General features: G+C 47.3%; 1 protein-coding gene across 1 annotated transcript in view; it reads right to left on the bottom strand.

The window, feature by feature from the left end:
- LOC147104997 (tyrosine-protein phosphatase non-receptor type 22-like) overlaps positions 1 to 20,882 on the bottom strand; it is a 133,501-nt gene that overhangs the window by 36,714 nt on the left and 75,905 nt on the right. The window contains exons 12-14 of the mRNA XM_086010993.1: positions 19,662 to 19,744; positions 2,764 to 3,620; positions 125 to 196 (exon numbers count right to left, since the gene is read on the bottom strand). Coding sequence (XP_085867119.1) covers positions 125 to 196; positions 2,764 to 3,620; positions 19,662 to 19,744 — 1,012 coding nt within the window. The remainder of the gene's footprint in view (positions 1 to 124; positions 197 to 2,763; positions 3,621 to 19,661; positions 19,745 to 20,882) is intronic.

Below are 20,882 nucleotides of genomic sequence, written 5' to 3'. Positions count from 1 at the left end.
ATCCAAATCATTGATGTAGATTGTGAATAGCTGAGGCCCGAGCACTGATCCTTGCGGTGGCTAGTTACAGCCTGCCAACCCGAAAACAACTGGGATCCTCAGGACAAACCAGTGATCCACTTACTGGGGTTCTCTGGCAGGACGTAGGATTCCGGGGTTCTCTCTGGCAGAGGAGGAGGAATTTCTTCATCGGAATCTGGGAAGCCGAAACAAAAAGGGAGAATTTATTTTAGTCACGACTTAACCAAAGTGCATCCTTTAAACCTCTGAAAACTGCACACATTAAAATGAGATTGTACCAAGGAAGGTTTCGAACCGTATCTGATGTCAGCGCAGTGACAGCTAACCGCGCTCCTGCTACCAGTTGTAGTTTCGGCACACTGCGCTATGCTGAGGAGAACTCTTCAATCACAGGCCCAGGCACAGTGCCCCATTCCCCACCTCCCCCGACTGCACCATCAGCGCCTCTCCAGTTGCGCACTGTGGCAAGTTAAGGGCCTGCAGATTGTCAGCGTTCTGTGCTGACACTGCAAAGGTCTGCAGTCAGAGAAAACAGAGAATCAGGGAAATTACAACACAGAAAGGGAAGGAACTTGCATTTCTATAGCGCCTTTCACAACCTCAGGACGTCCCAAAGTGCTTCACAGCCAATGGGGCACTTTCTGAAGTGTAGTCACTGTTGTAATCTAGAAAACGCAGCCGCCAATTTGCACACAGCAAGCTCCCACACACAGCAATGAAATAACGACCAGATAATGTTTTACTGATGCCGGTTGAGAGATGAATGTTGGCCAGGACACCGGGGGGAGCTCCCCCTGCTCTACTTTGAAGAGTGCCATGGAATATTTTATATCCACCTGAGGGGGCAGACAGGGCCTCGGTTTAACATCTCAAACAAATGATAGCACCTCTGACAGTGCAGCACTCCCTCAGATCTAACTGAACGGTGGAGCAGGCTCGAGGGGCTGAATGGCTTCCTCCTGTTCCTATGTTCCAATGCAGTGAACATGAGATGAAGCGTCATTCCCAACAATAACAACTTGTATTTATATAGCGCCTTTAACGTAGTAAAACATCCCAAGGTGCTGCACAGGAGTATTTTAAGACACCGAGCCACATAAGGATAAATGAGGGCAGGTGACCAAAAGCTTGGTCAAAGAGGTCGGTTTTAAGGAGCGTCTTAAAGGGGGAGAGAAAGGTAGAGAGGCGGAGGGGTTTAGGGAGGGAATTCCAGAGCTTAGGGCCCAGGCAACAGAAGGCACGGCCACCAATGGTGGAGCGATTATAATCAGGGATCCTCAAGAGGGCAGAATTAGAGGAGCGCAGATATCTCGGGGGGTTGTGGGGCTGAAGGAGATTACAGAGACAAGGCGGGGCGAGGCCATGGAGGGATTTGAAAACAAGAATGAGAATTTTGACAACAGCCGCCAGTTCAATTCTTCTCACTGACCACATGCTCTGAATGACCCAATTTGCATCTACATTGGAGGGTTGGGGGTTGGGAATATGTAAACAGTATCAGTTACCATTTTCACAATTGTACAGGGCCTTGGTGAGACCACATCTGGAGTACTGTGCACAGTTTTGGTCTCCTTATCTGAGGAAGGATATACTTGCCTTAGAGGTGGTGCAACGAAGGTTCACTAGATTGATTCCTGGGATGAGAGGGTTGTCCTATGATGAAAGATTGAGTAGATTGGGCCTATACTCTCTGGAGTTTAGAAGAATGAGAGGTGATCTCATTGAAACATTTAACATTCTGAGGGGGATTGACAGGGTAGATGTGAGAGATCGTTTCCCCCTGGTTGGAGAGTCTAGAACTAGGGGTCACAGCCTCAGAATAAGGGGTCGGCCATTTAGGACTGAGATGAGGAGGAATTTCTTCACTCAGAGGGTGGTGAATCTTTGGAATTCTCTACCCCAGAGGGCTGTGGATGCTGAGTCTTTGAGGATATTCAAGGCTGAGATCGATAGATTTTTGGACTCTAGGGGAATCAAGGGATATGGGGATCGGGCGGGAAAGTGGAGTTCAGGTCGAAGATCAGCCATGATCTTATTGAATGGCGGAGCAGGCTCGAGGGGCCGTATGACCGACTCCTGCTCCTAATTCTTAAGTGCACCCATCGACCTCCAATAAAGGAAACCAGAAACGGAAATTGACAGGCTTAAGTCACAAAAGCCCAGAGACCTGAACAAGAAGTCGGCTCCTGCACAATCAGGGCAGAGATAGAGCAAGCGAGTGGGGTTTAAAACCCATTCACACACGTGCATTAATCTAAAGGGTGATGTGTTTCCCACCCCCACCACACTGTGGATACTGGATGTGGCGGCTCTACTAGGGTAGGTCCCTTGCTCTTCTTCGAAATAGCGCCATGGAATCTTTTACGTCCATCTGAGAGGACAGACGGGGCCTCGGTTTAACGTCTCATCCGAAAGACGGCACCTCCAACAGTGCAGCGCTCCCTCGGTACTGCACTGGGGTGTCAGCCTGGATGATGTGTTCAAGTCCTCTGATTCAGAGGTGAGAGACTGATACCCACAGCTGACACCTCTGTGATCTGTGTGGTAAAGGTGCTCCCACAATACCGTAGCGGTTTGATACAAATGAGTGGCTTGCTAGGGCAGTTAAGAGTCAACCACATTGAGCCAGCCCAGGCAAGGACGGCAGGCTTCCTTCCCTAAAGGACATTACTAAACCAGTTGGGGGTCACGGTCACTTTTACCGATGCCAGCATTGTATTTGCAGTCGCCTTCCAAACTTACTATTTTCCTTTGCTCTGCCAACGCTGCGATGATGTCGTCCTTCTTCCACTGGCTGGGCCAGAGCGGGTTCCATGTAGCTCAGGAAGGGAGGCAGCTCGCTGTACTCGTTCTCAGACCGGCACTTGGCTGGGACCAGATTGTCTAGGTGCCGACAGGGAGAATCCGGGCAGGAGAGTGTGTTGTCTTCCGGTGGTTGGAGCTGTGCCGAGCTGGGAGGGGAGAAATAGGGATCTTCGGTGAAATAAGTGGAGAGGGTCTGGCCGTGGGAACTGAGGTGCATGGAGTATAACTTCTCTGGATCTTCAAAAACACTGGTCGCTTCCGGAACAGATTCCCAGTGACAGGAATTCCAGGATGTCCCTACAGGCGGTAAGCTATTACTTTTGGACCAGGAAGAGCCACTGGAAAAGGCACTCAGCAGATCTTCCAAAGAACCCAAGTAGTTGCGTTGTTTAACTTCAAATGATGCCTTGGGATGTTCAAGATCCGGGCTCGGGCTGGAGAAGGGGTTTGACTTGGCCCTGGTTAAGCAGGTCTTGTTTGCGAACTCTTTTGTCTCCCGAGGCAGTCTCCCCGAGCTCTGGGACGCTTCAGCCAACAGCGTCCCATCAACGTCCACGTTCTGCTGCTTTTCCGGCCTTCTCTCTGGAGGACATCCTGCGATGGAGCAAGAGGAGTCCTGGTGCAGTCGAGAGGCGTCTCCACACTCGCCGAGGCTGCTGTTAAAATCCGTTATTAATCTGTAAGACTGGCTGTGTCCAAGGGGGCAGGAATCAAACCCGTCCTGTTGATCTGCGGAGAGTAGAGCAGTGACCTCTTGTGCCGTGAATCGCAAACTCCTTTCCTCCTTTGGAGAGCTGCAATGGTAAGAATGTGCAATTCAGGAAATGTGTACAGGGGCTTTTAATCAATTGTAATGAAACAAATCTTTCGTGTCACGTTATTTTCATTTTTTTTCCCCCAATAAATTATTGTGAACTCTTCGGCCCAAGAACTGCTGTCAAAAATAACGGTGAGGCTGATGGTGCTCGCGGTTATTTATGCACAAATGTCACGGCACATTCAGGCGAGGGGCAGATGTGCGATTAAATGCGGAAACCCAAAAGTTGCTGTCCGCGATGCGCCGCTCTGCTGTTAGATTTGCGGAAACCCACATCTCACTGCTTGCCTCACCACTGAAACGCTTGGAGCGTTTTTAAAGGTTGCTGTATTTGCGCGGTAGATACGGACTTAACTCCCTCAGAAAGTTAAGTCAAGTCGATTCAGTTTAAGTTCCCTTTTAACGGCGTGATAATTACTGCCAGTCAACCTCTCTGGCACTGAAAATTTACTTTTACAAGTGTGGGTCTCATCCTTCAGGTTATAATTGTGGAAGATGTTTTAAAAAATTAATAAAATCATTTTACTTTTTCTTACTGTCTCTTTTTTCTCTCTCTCTTAATCCAGTCTTTCTTTCCCTCTCTCTCTCTACCTGATTTGACGTTGAATTCACCCACTCTAACTTACACTTCTTGGTTCAGACTCTGCGTTGTTCATTAGTAAGCAGAACCACAAAGGTCATAATCTCTGGATTATTACCGGAGCCACGAGCAAATTGGCATAGGGTCAATAGGATCAGGGAGATGAATGCGTAGCTCAAAGATTGGTGTGGGAGAAGTGGGTTTCAATTCGTGGGACACTGGCACCAGTGTTGGGGAAAGAGAGCTGTTCCGTTGGGACGGACTACACCTGAACCATGCTGGGAGCAGAGTTCTAGCGAATCGAATAACTAGGGAGGTAGATAGGGCTTTAAACTAAGTAAGGGGGGGGGGGGTGGTGGTCCCGGTGGGGAGAAATCTAGAATACTAAAGAGAAAAGACAAGGAAGCAGTGCAGGAAAGTGATTGGGGTAAGGATAACCAGATTGTGTCTGGAAGGGACAGAGCGTACAAACAAAGGAGTGCACTAACAAATAGGGCCCGGGTAAGAAAAAAATGGTAATAAGACAAATAGGGCCATAATACAAAAAAATGTTAAGATGTCTAAATTAAAAAGACAAATCTAAAGGCACTGTATCTGAACGCACAAAGCATTCGTAATAAGGTAGATGAATTAACAGCACAAATAGATGTAATTGGATACGATATAATTGCGATTACAGAGACATGGCTGCAGGGTGACCAAGGCTGGGAGCTGAATATCCAAGGATATTCGATATTTAGGAAGGACAGGCGAAAATGAAAAGGAGGTGGGGTGGCATTGTTAGTAAAGGATGAAATCAGAGCAACAGTGATAAAGGATATTGGCTCAGAAAATCAAGATGTAGAATCAGTCAGGGTGGAGCTAAGAAGCACCAAGGGGCAGAAAACATTGGTGGGAGTGGTCTATAGGCCTCCAAACAGTAGTGGTAATGTAGGGGACGGCATCAAACAGGAAATTAGAGATGCATGTAACAAGGGTACTACAGTAATCATGGGTGACTTTAATCTACATATAGACTGGCCAAACCAAATTAGCAATAATACTGTGGAGGATGAATTCCTGGAGTGTGTACGAGATGGTTTTTTAGACCAGTACGTTGAGGAGCCAACTAGGGAACAGGCTATCCTAGATTGGGTATTGTGCAATGAGAAGGGGGTTAATTAATAATCTTGTTGTGCGGGGTCCTTTAGGGAAGAGTGACCATAACATGATAGAATTCTTCATTAAGATGGAAAGTAAAGAAGTCCAATCCGAAACTAGGGTCCTAAATCTAAACAAAGGAAACTACGAAGGTATGAGGAGTGAGTTGGCTATGATAGATTGGGGAGCTTCAATAAAACGCATGATGGTGGATCGGCAATGGCTAACATTTAAGGAACGAATACATGAATTGCAACAGTTATACATTCCTTTCTGACACAAAAACATAAAAGGAAAAGCGGCCCAACCATGGCTAACAAAAGAAATTAAGGATAGTATTAGATCCAAAGAGGAGTCATATAAAGTTGTCAGAAAAAGTAGCAAGCCTGAGGATTGGGAGCAATTTAGAGTTCAGCAAAAAAGGACCAAGAGTTTGATTAAATGGGGAAAAATAGAGTATGAGAGTAAACTTGCGAGGAACATAAAAGTGGACTGTAAAAGCTTCTACCTGTACAAGTATGTAAAAAGAAAAAGATTAGTGAAGACAAATGTAGGTCCCTTACAGTCAGAAATGGGAGAATTTATAATAGGGAACAAGGAAATGGCAGAGCAATTAAACAAATACTTTGGTTCTGTCTTCACGGAAGGGGACACAAATAACTTCCCAGAAATGCGAGGAAACCAAGGGTCTAGTGAGAAGGAGGAATTAAAGGAAATTAGTATCAGTAAAAAATAGTGCTGGAGAAATTACTGGGACTGAAAGCTGATAAATCCCCAGGGCCTGATAATCTGCATCCCAGAATACTAAAAGAGGTAGCCATGGAAATAGTGGATGCATTGGTTGTCATCTTCCAAAATTCTATAGATTATGGAACAGTTCCTGCAGATTGGAGGGTGGCAAATGTAACCCCACTATTTAAGAAAGGAGGGAGAGAGAAAACAGGGAACTACAGACCGGTTAGCCTAACATCAGTAGTAGGGATGTGATAACAGGACACTTAGAAAATATCAACGGGATTAGACAAAGTCAACATGGATTTATGGAAGGGAAATCCTGTTTGACAAACCTACTGGAGTTTTTTGAGGATGTAACTGGTAGAATAGATAAGGGAGAACCAGTGGATGTGGTGTATTTGGATTTTCAGAAGGCATTTGATAAAGTCCCACATAAGAGGTTAGTGTGCAAAATTAAAGCACATGGGATTGGGGGTAATATACTGGCATGGATTGAAAATTGGTTAACAGACAGGAAACAGAGAATAGGAATAAATGGGTCTTTTTCAGGGTGGCAGGCAGTGACTAGTGGGGAACTGCAAGGGTCAGTGCTTGGGCCCCAGCTATTCATAATGGCCCAGAAATTCGGGTCGGGGGCTTCCCGCGGGTGCAAGCCCCCGACCTGCACTTACCTAGCGTGCCGGCCGTTGAGCTGTGGGCCCACGTGGGATTCCGATCCTGGGCCTGCTCCAGCTGCCGGCGCGCAGTGCTTGCGTATCCCAGGGGCGCAGTTAGTTCGATGCGTCCCCTGGGATCACGTGGGCCATGGGCAGCCAATGGTAGCAGGGAATGCTTCATTCATAAGTTTGACAGGAAGAGCTGTCAAACCTATAAATAATAAAAGCCCCAAAACATCACTAAAACCTCAAATAAATTTTTAAAAATCTTCACATTTTTAAAATAAACTATAAATTACATGAAATAACTATTTTAAACAATAATTTAAATTTTTGAAAAGATTAATTACATTTTCTAACGGGGCTAAAAATAAACTTACCTTTCTTTAAAGTATTTAAAAATAAACCTGTGGAAAAAATGTTTTAATTTTAATTAATTCACCACTTCCCTTGTTAAAAGCAGGCTTTGCACCTGCTTTTTAAATGTGTAACTGCTAGAGACTTAGCCTCCCGGAGAAAGCTGGAAAAAAAACATAAGTTCGATGCGCACGCGCTGCCTCTCCGGCATGCATTCCACCTTTCAGGGGAACGGAAGTTCCAGTTTCCCGCGCATGCACAGTGCATGCACGAAACCGGCACTTTCGTTGGGCCTACGCGTGAGTACCCCGTGCGTACTCACCCGTGGAGACCCGAATTTCTGGGCCTATATATATATATCTATGATGATTTGGATGAGGGAACCAAATGTAATACAGTATTTCCAAGTTTGCTGATGACACAAAACTAGGTGGGATTGTGAGTTGTGAGGAGAATGCAAAGAGGCTTCAAGGTGATTTAGACAAGTTGAGTGAGTGGGCAAATACATGGCAGATAAAGTATAATGTGGATAAATGTGAAGTTATCCACTTTGGTAGGAAAAACAGAAAGGTAGAGTATTATTTAAATGGTGATAGATTGAGAAATGCTGATGTACAGAGGGACCTGGGTGTCCTTGTACACCAGTCACTGAAAGCAAACATGCAGGTGCAGCAAGCAGTTAGGAAGGCAAATGGTATGTTGGCCTTCATTGCAAGAGGATTTAAGTACATGGCATGGATGTCTTACTACAGTTGTACAGGGCCTTGGTGCGACCACACCTGGAGTAGTGTGTGCAGTTTTGGTCTCCTTACCTAAGAAAGGATATACTTGCCATAGAGGGAGTGCAGCGAAGGTTCACCAGACTGATTCCTGGGATGGCAGGACTGTCGTATGAGGAGAGATTGGGTCGACTAAGCCTGTATTCACCAGAGTTTAGAAGAATGATCTCATTGAAACGTATAAAATTCTGACAGGGCTAGACAGACTGGATGCAGGGAGGAGGATTCCCCTGGCTGGGGGGGTCTAGAACGAGGGGTCACAGTCTCAGGATACGGGGTAGGACATTTAGGACTGAGATGAGGAGAAATTTCTTCACTCAGAGGGTGGTGAACCTGTGGAATTTTCTACCACAGAAGGCTGTGGAGGCCAAGTCACTGAATATATTTAAGAAGGCGATAGATAGATTTCTAGACACAAAAGGCATCAAGGGGTATGGGGAGAGAGCGGGAATATGGTACAGGAAACTCTTTTTTATCCGGCACCGACGGGACCAGCGTGGTGCCGGTTGATCAAAAAGGATTACAGAGAGGTATACTGTTGTATCTATGCTTTAATACGTTCAATCAAGCATGTAGATACGTCGAATTAAATCAGAGTCAGGCAGACAGGCTTATAACTATGATGATCCTCTCTTTATTGGTAAAATGGCCGACTGCTGCTTTCCCGGGTAATTCCCATAATGCAATGCACATGACATTACCATATTTACTGGTGTTAAACTCGCACATTACATTACCGTATTAACTGGTGTCAAACTCGCAATCAATACACGACATCCCCCTTTTCCTTGGAAACAAACTTGCAGTTTACAAACAGTTGCTTACAATAACACTGCATAACTTATTTGGTTTATAAACTTTTTACAAACTTGTGTCTTACCACACAACTAAATAATTCCCAGGTTTAAACTTTTAACATCACCCATGCAGTTCTCACACAGTTTATGTTGTGACATAATCAGACAGTCTTTGGGGTTTTCTTTTAACCCTTTGAGGTCTGGCTGTATTGGGTATGTCTGACATGTTGGTGTCAGTGGGTATTGCCTGTGTCACAGTGGTATGTGTGTCAGGGTCTACTATACTGTCCTCAGTCCCTTGTGTTTCCTCCTGCTCATGGAGTGTCGCCTTTGGTCCATTGGTTCTGTATTTCTTCACAAACGTAGTGTTTCTCGAGTAGCGTGCTCCTTCTGGAGATTCTACTACTACTTGACTCCCTGTTTTACTCAAAACTTTGTGCGGTGTGGCATTAAAAGGAGTGGTGAACTTGTCCACTTTGTCCTGCCGTACCAGCACCGTGTCGCCAACTTCCACCTCTGAGTATTGTGTTCTCCGCTGTTCATCTGCGTACAGTTTGGACTTACCTTTTTGTTCTGCGTCCCGGTCATGTACTTCCACATCTGCACACGACTCTGTGATGTCTGGCAGCTTTTCTCTCATTTTCCGTTTAAAGAGCAGCTCTGCCGGGCTCTTTCCTGTCGTGGCATGGTCAATGCTCCTGTACACAGTCACATATTTTCTAAGTTGACGTTTCCAATCTAGTCCTTCTGACTGAGCAATTCTGATTCTCTTCATCAGCGATGCATTCTGGCGCTCGACTTCTCCGTTAGCCTGAGCCCATTTTGCTGTCGTTTTCAGGTGTTTGATCCCGTTGTTTTCACAGTATTCTTTGAATAATTCAGATCTGAATTGGGGACCATTATCAGATTTGCAGGTGATTGGCAAACCATGACGGCTGAAGATTGACTCTAAACTATCAATAACCTTCTCTGTTGTTGTGGAGGTCATGATGTCGTATTCATAGTAGCGACTATAATAATCAACTACCACAAGAATGGAGTGGTTGGATGGCAAGGGTCCCAGTAAGTCTATAGCTACATCCTGCCAGGGGCCCTCCGGTAATGGTGTTGGTCTCAACGGTTCAGGTGGGTCGGGTCTGGCTACTATCTGACAGCCGTGGCACGCTTTACAGTGTTTTTCAGCTGCCTTGTCCATGCCAGGCCACCAAACCTTGGTTCTGAGATGTTGCTTTGTTCCAACTATTCCCAAGTGTCCTTCATGTGCTAACACCAGGGCTCGTGCGTGTAACACTGTGGGTAGCACGATGCGTGTTCCCCGAAGAACTAGGTACCCCACTATGCACAGCTCGTTTGCAATTGCTGCATAAGCTTTACAGTTCTCAAAATGTCCGTTTGTGATTGCCTTCCGTACCTCAATCAGCTCTGGGTCGGTAGCAGAGGCTTCCTCCACCTCTCTAGTAGTGCTTTTGGTGTCGCACTCACAGCTACAAATCTCACGTATTCATCTGAGCCATGAGAATGTCTCTCCTGTTTTGCTGTCTCCCCCAGCAATCATGACAGTGGGTCTGCAATGTTTTGCTTGCCTGGAATGTGTATCACCTTAAAATCGTACGGCCGTAATCTAAGTACCCATCTCGCTATACGGGCACAGGGTTTAGAGTGTGGACCGTATATCACTTGTAATGGCTTATGGTCAGTTACCAAGTTAAATTTTCGGCCATACACATGGATGCAGCCTCTCACAAGCCCATACAAGAGCTAAGGCCTCTCTCTCTGTTTGAGAGTATTTCCTCTCTCAGTCTGTTAAACTACGACTTACATAGCATATTGGCACCTCTTGTCCCTGTTGGTCCTGAACTAGTACTGTGCCTAAACCTACAGGACTGGCATCTGCTATCACCTTGGTTGGTGCATCCTTATCAAAATATGCTAAAGTGCCGGCTCTGGCCAACTCTTCCTTGAGTGCACTGAATGACTGTCTCTGTTGTGATCCAAATTTAAATGGTGTGTCTTTTCTCATCAGGCGTCGCAGTGGCTCTGATAGCATTGCAAACTGTAGGATGAATCTGCTACTGTACCCAACGAGTCCCAAGAAACTCCTCACCTCTGTAGCATTCTCTGGTTCCCGAGCTTCTGCCACCGCTCGCACTCTCTCTGCTGTTGGTCCGATGCCCTTTTCAGACAACAGGATTCCCATGAAAATCAATCGGTCCATGTTGAATTGGCACTTCTCTGAATTTAGTGTCAGTCCACTTTCCATTAGTCTGGTCATGACAGCGTGCAGGCATCTGTCGTGCGTTTCCTGGTCGTGTGCATGCACAATAATGTCGTCCGAGATGTTTTCAACACCCTCTATTCCAGCTAAGGCATTAGCTATCTCGTGCTGATATTGCTCACTAGCTGAAGATACACCGAATATCAGCCTCTTGTACCTGTATACTCCATTATTATGTACTGCAAACGTTGTGATTTCTTGTGACTCAGGGGTCAGTTCTAGCTGGTGATAACCCCATTTCAGGTCTAGCTTACTAAACACCGTCGAGCCGTTCATACCTTGGAGTATCTCATCAACGGTGGGGATTGGATATCGTTCCCTCACTATTGCCTGGTTTGCTCGTCTCATGTCTAGGCATAACCTTACATCCTTATCCACTTTTGGTTAAATAACCACAGGATTTACCCATGGGGTGGGACCAGTTACAGGTTCGATAATGTCCATGTCCCTCAATTGTTTTATTTTGGCCTCTACTGCCCCCCTTAAGTTGAATGGTATATGCCTGAGTGGCTAGGCCACAGGCTTCACTTGTGGGTCGATATACAAACTGATGTAGCGGTTAATGTAGATCGCCACTAAATAAGAGAGTTTGACTTCGACGAACTATCAACAAGTTGTTTATTTACAGGAACAGACTAATTACAGCAGGTAAGATAGCAGGTAAGATGGCTGACTGTAGCACTGTGGTGTAGGTCTTGTCCCAGCGGGGACTCCACGAGGAATGAGTTCGCAGTCCTGTGGAGAGCGTGATGACGTCATCACGCTTGGTCGCGTTTCCCGCGCTTAGGGCGTCACGTGATGCGCGTCATCGTGTTTGCCCGCGCTTGGGGCATCACGTGATCGCGTCATTGCGTCAGCGTGTCTCCTGGTACGCAGGCTGGCCGTTGAGGCCGAGGTTGCGAGGCCAGGCTGTGCCGGTGCTTGCCGCGGGGGCGGAAGATCGCGTTGCTCCCGTCGGCTGGCCGATGCGGCCGAAGTCGCGGTAGGCCGGGCTGTGCCGGCGACCGTCTTGGAAGACCGAGTCGGGCCGGCGGCCGGCGCGCGTGCGTCACGTGATGCGTGACGTCAGCGCGTTAGGTCGCCTCTTAAAGGGGCAACGGCCCAACAGGTAAGTTAAAGGGGCAACGGCCCCAACAGGTAAGTTATACATACATAAGTAAGTTAAGTACATAGTTAGGTAAGTTAAAGGGAATTATGTATATATCTATATGTAAGGAACAACCGGTGGTACCGCCACACTGATCTGTTTTGTGTTCAGCCTTCCTACTCCCTGGAACACCTTTGGATACCGCTGTTCTAGTAGCTGTCTTACATCTACCACAGCTGAGACATCTGCGCCTATTTTTAAAACTCCCAATTTCATGGCTGTCTCCCTTCCTAGCAACAGCTCTCCATGGCCTTTAACCACAATGAACTCCGCCTGCTCAGTTCTCTTACCTATTGTAATCCCACATGTGAATACACCTTTAACTGACAGTGGTCGGCTAGAAGCATAAGAGAATAACTTTCTCTCTGTCTTAGGGACATGTGACTGACACTTAATGTGTTCTGACTTTAATCCTTCCCATGTATTCTCATCTATCACATTACTAGTTGCACCCGAATCAATTAACACTCAGGTTTACTCCCCCCACACAAAAGGTAAGTCTCTCTGTCACGTTATTTCCAGTAACAGCAAATGCACAGTTATTTTGTTCCTCTACATTGTTCACAGTGTTTCTTTGTACCCTTTGTGCGGCATACTTTGGAGAAATGATCCTTTCCCTTGCACTTATGACATGTTTGTCCGCGTGCTGGGCATTTCGGATCTCTGCCGATGTGGTCTGTGTGTCCACATCTGTAACATTTCCTTTCGTTCCTATCGCCATTTCCCTTTGGTTTATCTGTCGAGCTTTTCGCATAATACCCTCTTTTCTGTGTAACACGACGAACAGTATCTGTCTCCGCCTTCTCTGTACATGACATGGCTGACATCTGCTCCTCGACGTTTTCACATTGTGAGGTCAATTGTAATGTGCGGGCGAGCGTTAGACCATGCTCTTCCTCTAGCAATTTCCTCCGCACATAGGCTGACGTGCACCTACTCAGGATAGCGTCTCTTATTTGATTATCCGCATCCCCCCCAAAAGCACAGTCTTTAGCAGCCTGCCGCAAGCGAGTAGCAAATTGTTGCACAGTCTCACCTGTCTTCTGGGACAACTTATGAAAAGTCTGTCTAGCAAATGCTGCGTTGACCTGGGGCACGAAATAGTGATTCAAAGCACTAACCACCGCCGTGTAGTCTGCTGGCTCTCCTGTGTCCGGTAGAGTCGAAAAGATATCCTAGACATCTGGTCCTGCTAAGTGTAGAAGTAGAGCCCTTCTCCTCTGCTTTGTGGCAGCTGTAGAGGTATCGTCGATAATGAGTCCTTTGCCGTCGGCATAAAGCTCAAAAGACGTTAACCACCTCGTCCATCTTGGACCCAACGTGGCTGGCTCGGCGAAGCATGCAAAATTTTGAATGCCGGTCTTCTCTATCCTAGCTAACTAAAACTTGGGCAACCAACTATTTTAAATGATTCCTTTCGTTATCCTCGTCGCCAATGTTGTATCTATGCTTTAATACGTTCAATCAAGAATGCAGATACGTCGAATTAAATCAGAGTCAGGCAGACAGGCTCATAACTGTGATCTTTACTCTATTGGTAAAATGGCTGACTGCTGCTTTCCAGGGTAATTCCCATAATGCAATGCACATTACATTACCGTATTTACTGGTGTTAAACTCGCACATTACATTACCGTATTAACTGGTGTCAAACTCGCAATCACTACACGACATATACTTACTAAGGTACGAGAGCCCCGTACACGGCCACAGATCCAGGCGTCCCTGTTGCATGGCAACAGGTGCAGGAACCCTGGTTATACGGCAACTAATATGAAGTAAAACTTACCTGAACCTACTCCTGAATTTTGCCGGTTAACAGAGATTTCCGGTTATTTAGGTGCCGGTAAAAAGAGAGTTTCCTGTATTGAAATAGAGGATCCGCCATGATCATATCGAAGGGCCGAATGGCCTACTCTTGCTCCTATGTTTCGTTCTGATTGGTTAAGGAGATGCACAGTTCAGACAGGTCCCAGATGCCCTGTAGGGGGCGCAGCGCATTTCCATCTCCCACTTACAGCAATTTGCCGCTCAAAATATCATCGACATTAAACGGGCGCGCGGGAGAGTGACGGCGGTATTTCCATTCAAATCTCCGCGCAGGCGCGGTATTTCCATTCAAATCTCCGCGCAGGCGCGGTATTTCCATTCAAATCTCCGCGCAGGCGCGGTATTTCCATTCAAAAGCCAGTGGAGTGAGCGGCCTGGGTGGGAGCTCCAGACGTCTGTGGGGCTGCGCAGCTTAGCGGGAACATTGCCGACAAGTCTATCCTCGCGATGTCGCACCTTCCCACTCTAACTAGAAAGCAAACAGGATCCCCTTTACCCGATTGGATGACTGGCGACTGTCAGTCAAACAGCCGCTTTTCCTGCCCCTCCCCCACCCCCACCCCCGTCATGGATAATTTTTTAACGCCCGGATAATGTTTCTCCCGGGTCGCTCGCTGCCGTCACCTTTAATTCCTGGAGATTCCAGGACAATCCTGGAGGGTTGATAACTCGAGTGCAGAGGATATTAGCGGCGGCTTCAAACTGACCGAGCAACATGGCACAGGGATAGCAGGAGGCCATTCAGCCCCTCGAGCCTCTTCCGCCATTCAATGAGATCATGGCTGATCTGCGACCTAACTCCATATACCCGCCTTTGGCCCATATCCCTTAATACCTTTGGTTAACAGAAAGCTATCAATCTCAGATTTAAAATTAACAATTGATCGAGCATCAGTTGCCGTTTGCGGAAGAGAGTTCCAAACTTCTACCGCCCTTTGTGTGTAGAAGTGTTTCCTAACTTCACTCCTGAAAGGTCTGGCTCTAATTTTTAGACTCTGCCCCTAGTCCTAGAATCCCCAACCAGCGGAAATAGTTTCTCTCTATCTACCCTATCTGTTCCCCTTAATATCCTGAAAACTTCAATCAGATCACCCCTTAACCTTCTAAATCCCAGGGATACAACCCTAGTTTGTGAAATCTCTCCTCATAATTTAACTCTTGGAGTCCAGGTATCATTCTGTTCAATCTTCGCTGCACTCCCTCCAAGGCCAATATATCCTTAAGCACAATTTTTTTTTTAAATTATTCGTTCATGGGATGTGGGCGTCACTGGCAAGGCCAGCATTTATTGTCCATCCCTGATTGCCCTTGAGAAGGTGGTGGTGGGCCGCCTTCTTGAACCGCTGCAGTCCGTGTGGTGAAGGTGCTCCCACAGTGCTGTTAGGGAGGGAGTTCCAGGATTTTGACCCAGCGACGATGAAGGAACGGCGATATACTTCTAAGTCAGGATGGTGTGTGACTTGGAGGGGAACTTGGAGGTGGTGGTGTTCCCAGGCGCCTGCTGCCCTTGTCCTTCTAGGTGGAAGAGGTTGCGGGTTTAGGAGGTGCTGCCAAAGAAGCCTTGGCGAGTTGCTGCAGTGCATCTTGTAGATGGTACACACTGCAGCCACGGTACGCCGGTGGTGGAGGGAGTGAATGTTTAAGGTGGTGGATGGGGTGCCAATCAAGCGGGCTGCTTTGTCCTGAATGGTGTCGAGCTTCTTGAGTGTCGACACCATCCAGGACAAAGCAGCCCGTTTGATCGGCACCCCATTCACCACCTTAAACATTCACTCCGTCCACCATCGGCGCACCCATTAAAATACCCGGCATTTCTAGTTCATAAAATTCCTTCTGATTAAGAAGTGACCAAACCAAGTCAATAATTGGCGTTACTTCCCGATTCGAAAGTTTTATTTCTGGGTTAAGGAAAGGTCAGCTGCAGCAGGGCATTGTGCAGTTGACTCTTGTGTTTGGTTCCTGGTGAGTCACCGTTGTGCAATTTTCAGAGTAGAACGCACTCTCCGAGCCGAGGTGCTGCTCACACTGCAGTGTGGTCACAACGGAACAAAATCACCAAAGGCAAAAGTAGAGTAAACAGACAGGAAATGAATTTAGTCAGTTTCAGCAGCAACCGACTCAATTGAGTTGATGGCCCAGTAATTCCGGGCACAACGTGTGAGTACGGACGGGGTACTCACGCGTGTGCCCGGAGGAATTGCCGGTTTTCAGCATGCACAGCGCATGCGCTGAAAACCGGCATTTCCTGTCCTCTGACCCAAGGGGTTAAGAGGCAGAACGCGCGCGACTGCACAGGCAGCGCGTGCACAGTGAAATTCCTTTTTTTTTCCCCCCAGAGTTGCGCGTGTGTAAAGGCCTCCGGTCTTTACGCATTGAAAAACCACACGTAAGTACTTAGTTTTTCAGGTAAGTGGGCTTTTAGTACAATTGAGAATTTTTTTTTCCACAGGTTTGTTATTTTTAAAGAATTTACAGTAAGGTAAGTTTAGTTTTAGCCCCGATTTTTTATATAAATTTTTTTTTCAAATTTTAAAATTATTGTTTAAAATAGTTTTTCAGAGTTCTTTATTGTTCATTTAAGTAGTGCAATGTTTTTTTAAATTTTCTTTCAGGTTTAAGTAGTGTTTTGGGGCCAGGAGTTTTCATGAGTTTGACAGCTCTTACTGTCAAACTCATGAATGAGTTTCCCCTCCCCTGATTGGCTGCACAGTGCTCACCTGATCCCAGCCGGCACATCGCACTAACTACGCCGCTGGATCAGGTAAGCACATCGCGCCGACATCTGAACCGGGCCAGTGACAGGAAATGCAAGCAGGCCCGGGCTTCAGATATCGGCGCGCAGGGCGAGTGCACATCGGGGGCTTGCACGCGCGACAAGCTCCCGATCCTAATTTCAGGGCCATTAACTTTACTCAATTTCCTCTACATTGTCCCATGAAACACTCCCAGGGCAGGTACAGCATGGGTTAGATGCAGAGTAAAGCTCCCTCTACACTGTCCCATCAAACACTCCCAGGGCAGGTACAGCATGGGTTAGATACAGAGTAAAGCTCCCTCTACACTGTCCCATCAAACACTCCCAGGGCAGGTACAGCACGGGTTAGATACAGAGTAAAGCTCCCTCTACACTGTCCCATCAAACACTCCCAGGGCAGGTACAGCACGGGTTAGATACAGAGTAAAGCTCCCTCTACACTGTCCCATCAAACACTCCCAGGGCAGGTACAGCATGGGTTAGATACAGAGTAAAGCTCCCTCTACACTGTCCCATCAAACACTCCCAGGGCAGGTACAGCATAGGTTAGATACAGAGTAAAGCTCCCTCTACACTGTCCCATCAAACACTCCCAGGGCAGGTACAGCATGGGTTAGATACAGAGTAAAGCTCCCTCTACACTGTCCCATCAAACACTCCCAGGGCAGGTACAGCACGGGTTAGATACAGAGTAAAGCTCCCTCTACACTGTCCCATCAAACACTCCCAGGGCAGGTACAGCACGGGTTAGATACAGAGTAAAGCTCCCTCTACACTGTCCCATCAAACACTCCCAGGGCAGGTACAGCATGGGTTAGATACAGAGTAAAGCTCCCTCTACACTGTCCCATCAAACACTCCCAGGGCAGGTACAGCACGGGTTAGATACAGAGTAAAGCTCCCTCTACACTGTCCCATCAAACACTCCCAGGGCAGGTACAGCACGGGTTAGATACAGAGTAAAGCTCCCTCTACACTGTCCCATCAAACACTCCCAGGGCAGGTACAGCATAGGTTAGATACAGAGTAAAGCTCCCTCTACACTGTCCCATCAAACACTCCCAGGGCAGGTACAGCACGGGTTAGATACAGAGTAAAGCTCCCTCTACACTGTCCCATCAAACACTCCCAGGGCAGGTACAGCATAGGTTAGATACAGAGTAAAGCTCCCTCTACACTGTCCCATCAAACACTCCCAGGGCAGGTACAGCACGGGTTAGATACAGAGTAAAGCTCCCTCTACACTGTCCCATCAAACACTCCCAGGGCAGGTACAACACGGGGTTAGATACAGAGTAAAGCTCCCTCTACACTGTCCCATCAAACACTCCCAGGGCAGGTACAGCATGGGTTAGATACAGAGTAAAGCTCCCTGTACACTGTCCCATCAAACACTCCCAGGGCAGGTACAGCATAAAATGCGCTTGAAGATGGAAAAAATTGACTGAGGCCTGACCCAGACCCACCCAGTAAGGACATTCTGTTACACAGATACATTTTCGGCCAACACATGCATTTCTCTCCAAACCTTAAGCATGCCCTCAAAGTCTGTCTGGAGCCATGCTGAGCTGGTAGGATCAAGGTTAGCCAATGTCTCTGAAAGTGAAGACATTTCCTTCTCATTCAGGGTTCAAGACAAAGATTCGGGTCTCTGGGAGTGGACGTGTCACTCCAAGTGGGACACTATTCCACCATGTTCTTTGCGTAACCTGTTTAATTTAGTACCACATTAGCTGCAGTTTGACAAATTTATCAGCGCCTGCATCAAAGCTGCAAGATTGCCTGAATCATAAGTCGAGGCTACCTCCTGAAAAATTGACTTCAGTGCCTTGTTCAATGCTGCAGAAAGCGCTGACCTCATTCAGGAACTACATGGAGTCCCTGCCACATATTTAGTTGACTGGTTTGAATCCAGTTGATCACTGGGAAGGGGAGCAGGGTGTTCCGTGCAGTAACGTGCAGTCAGAGAGTTGGCAACAGACACTGGTGTATGAACCAACTGTAGGCGGGTGTGTATCCAAACCCCATCAGTTTGGTAACTTCAGTTACATGGATAGACTGGAGAAACTGATCTCCTTAGGGCAGAGAAGGTTGAGAGGAGTTTTGATAGAGGTGTTCAAAATCATGAGGGGTCTAGACAGAGTAGATAGAGAGAAACTGTTCCCATTGGTGGAAGGGTTGAGAACCAGAGGACACAGATTTAAGGTGGTTGGCAAAAGGTCCAGCGGCAACATGAGGGAAAACTTTTTTACTCAGCGAGTGGTGGTGATCTGGAATGCGCTGCCTGAAAGGGCAGCGGAGGCAGACTCAATCGTGGCTTTCAAAAGGGAATTGGATAAGTACCTGATGGAAAAAATTTTGCAGGGCTCCGGGGAAAGGGCGTGGGGAGTGGGACTAGCTGAAGTGCTCTTGCAGAGAGCCGGCAGGCTCGACGGGCCGAATGGCCTCCTTCTGTGCTGTAACCATTCTATGATTCTATGAATTAGTTACTGAGTGACTTCCATGATTAGTTACTGACTTGCTTCCATACTAGTTACTTATTGGCTTCCATGCCTTGCTATTGATTGAGTTCTATGACTAGTTACTGACCTGGTTCCATTACTAGCTACAACAACTTGTATTTATATAGCGCCTTTAATGTAGTAAAATGTCCCAAGGCACCTCACAGGAGCGATTATCAAACAAAATTTGACACCGAGCCACATAATGAGACATAAGGAGATATTAGGACAGGTGAGCAAAAGCTTGGCCAAAAAAGTAGGTTTTAAGGAGAAGAGAGATACCGAGCTTAGGACCTAGACGGCTGAAGGCAAAGCCGGCAATGGTGTGGCAAAGGAAGCAGGGGATGGACAAGAATCCAGAAGGGTTGTAGGGCTGGAGGAGGCTACAGAGATAGGGAGATGCTGACTTATATCACGGCTAGTTACTGGCCTAAGGATCAATATTATTGGGCTCCACACGTGGTACCTGTGACATGGTGAGTTTGTCGGCAGCGGGATGGATTTTGTTGGTTGCTGAGGTCTCTCTAACATCACAGGCAGCTCATTAATCTGTCGGAGCAGAAATATAAAATCATACTGTTAGTGAACAGGGCCTCCTAGACATCGATCATTGAACACATGGTCAGATTTATTCAAACTCAAGGGGGGAAAAATTTGGTTGCTTAGCGCCTCCTGTTAGCGCCTCCGGGGAGCACTAGGAAGTTAGCGCCCGAGCACGATGAGTTTAGCGCCGCTCGCGAAATTGACCAGACATTTTGCGGCGGCGCTAAACACTACCGCCACGATCTCCTGCGCCCGCAGATCGTGATGCCAGTGAAGTGTGCAATGCCCTGGTAGCGCCCCGGACCGGATATTGAGTCGCACCCCCTGCCTTTCCGACTGCCGCTAGCAACGACTGGCAGAGGGGAACGTTTTCAAGTCGGGAAGGGACTGGGGGAGCGCTAATTAAAGGCGGGCGCTTCCTGCCTTTTCTTGTCAGCAGAATTTTTGGTTTTAACGCTCTCCTAAGGGGTTTTGGTCCTCAGCACCACTTTTGAGGTTCCTAAGCGCCGAGCTCTTTCCCTGGGCCTGTCCATTAGTGCTTCCAACACAATTGCTTTAGTGGTCTCTCCAGGCCGAGATTCAAGGCTGCAATGAGCAGGGTGTGGCTGGCCAGCAAGATGGCCCCTCCCCTTTAAGAACTGGACGGCGCCAGTCTGTCTGGCTTCCATGGTAACGGACATCGCCTGAGCTTCGCTAGCGCTCTGAGGTAGCGCCTCGCTCCCCGATGTTAGCGCCTTAAGAGAGGTGTGTAGCGCCTGATTTAACGCTCAAATCACCTCCAGGGGCGATAGAGGCGAATTTTGCAGTCGGAGGCGATAATTAGCGCCAGGCGCTAAACTTTGTGCCCGGCCGACATTAGCGCCCCAAAATGGGCGATACCGAATTTTTCACCCAAGATGTTCTGAAATCATTTCCAAGCAGAAAGGTCGGGTCTTAATCAGGAAACGCAGGTTATCTAAAAATTAAGTGAAAACATGTGGGTGCACAAACATGGAAACTAAACTGAGAGACACCAGCACCAAGGGGACACACTGCACAGGGGCTGTTGCCATAGCAACCAGAGTATGGAAGCAGAAACGAAATTTAATGGTAAAGACAAGTGAGAGTTTATTGGATTACTGGGGAAGCGTGTATACATTCGTCT

Source organism: Somniosus microcephalus, chromosome 18 (assembly GCF_052327205.1).
Source record: "Somniosus microcephalus isolate GS21.2 chromosome 18, FLI_Smic_1.0, whole genome shotgun sequence".
Classification (NCBI taxonomy): domain Eukaryota; kingdom Metazoa; phylum Chordata; class Chondrichthyes; order Squaliformes; family Somniosidae; genus Somniosus; species Somniosus microcephalus.
This window is presented reverse-complemented; position numbering and strand designations above follow the sequence as displayed.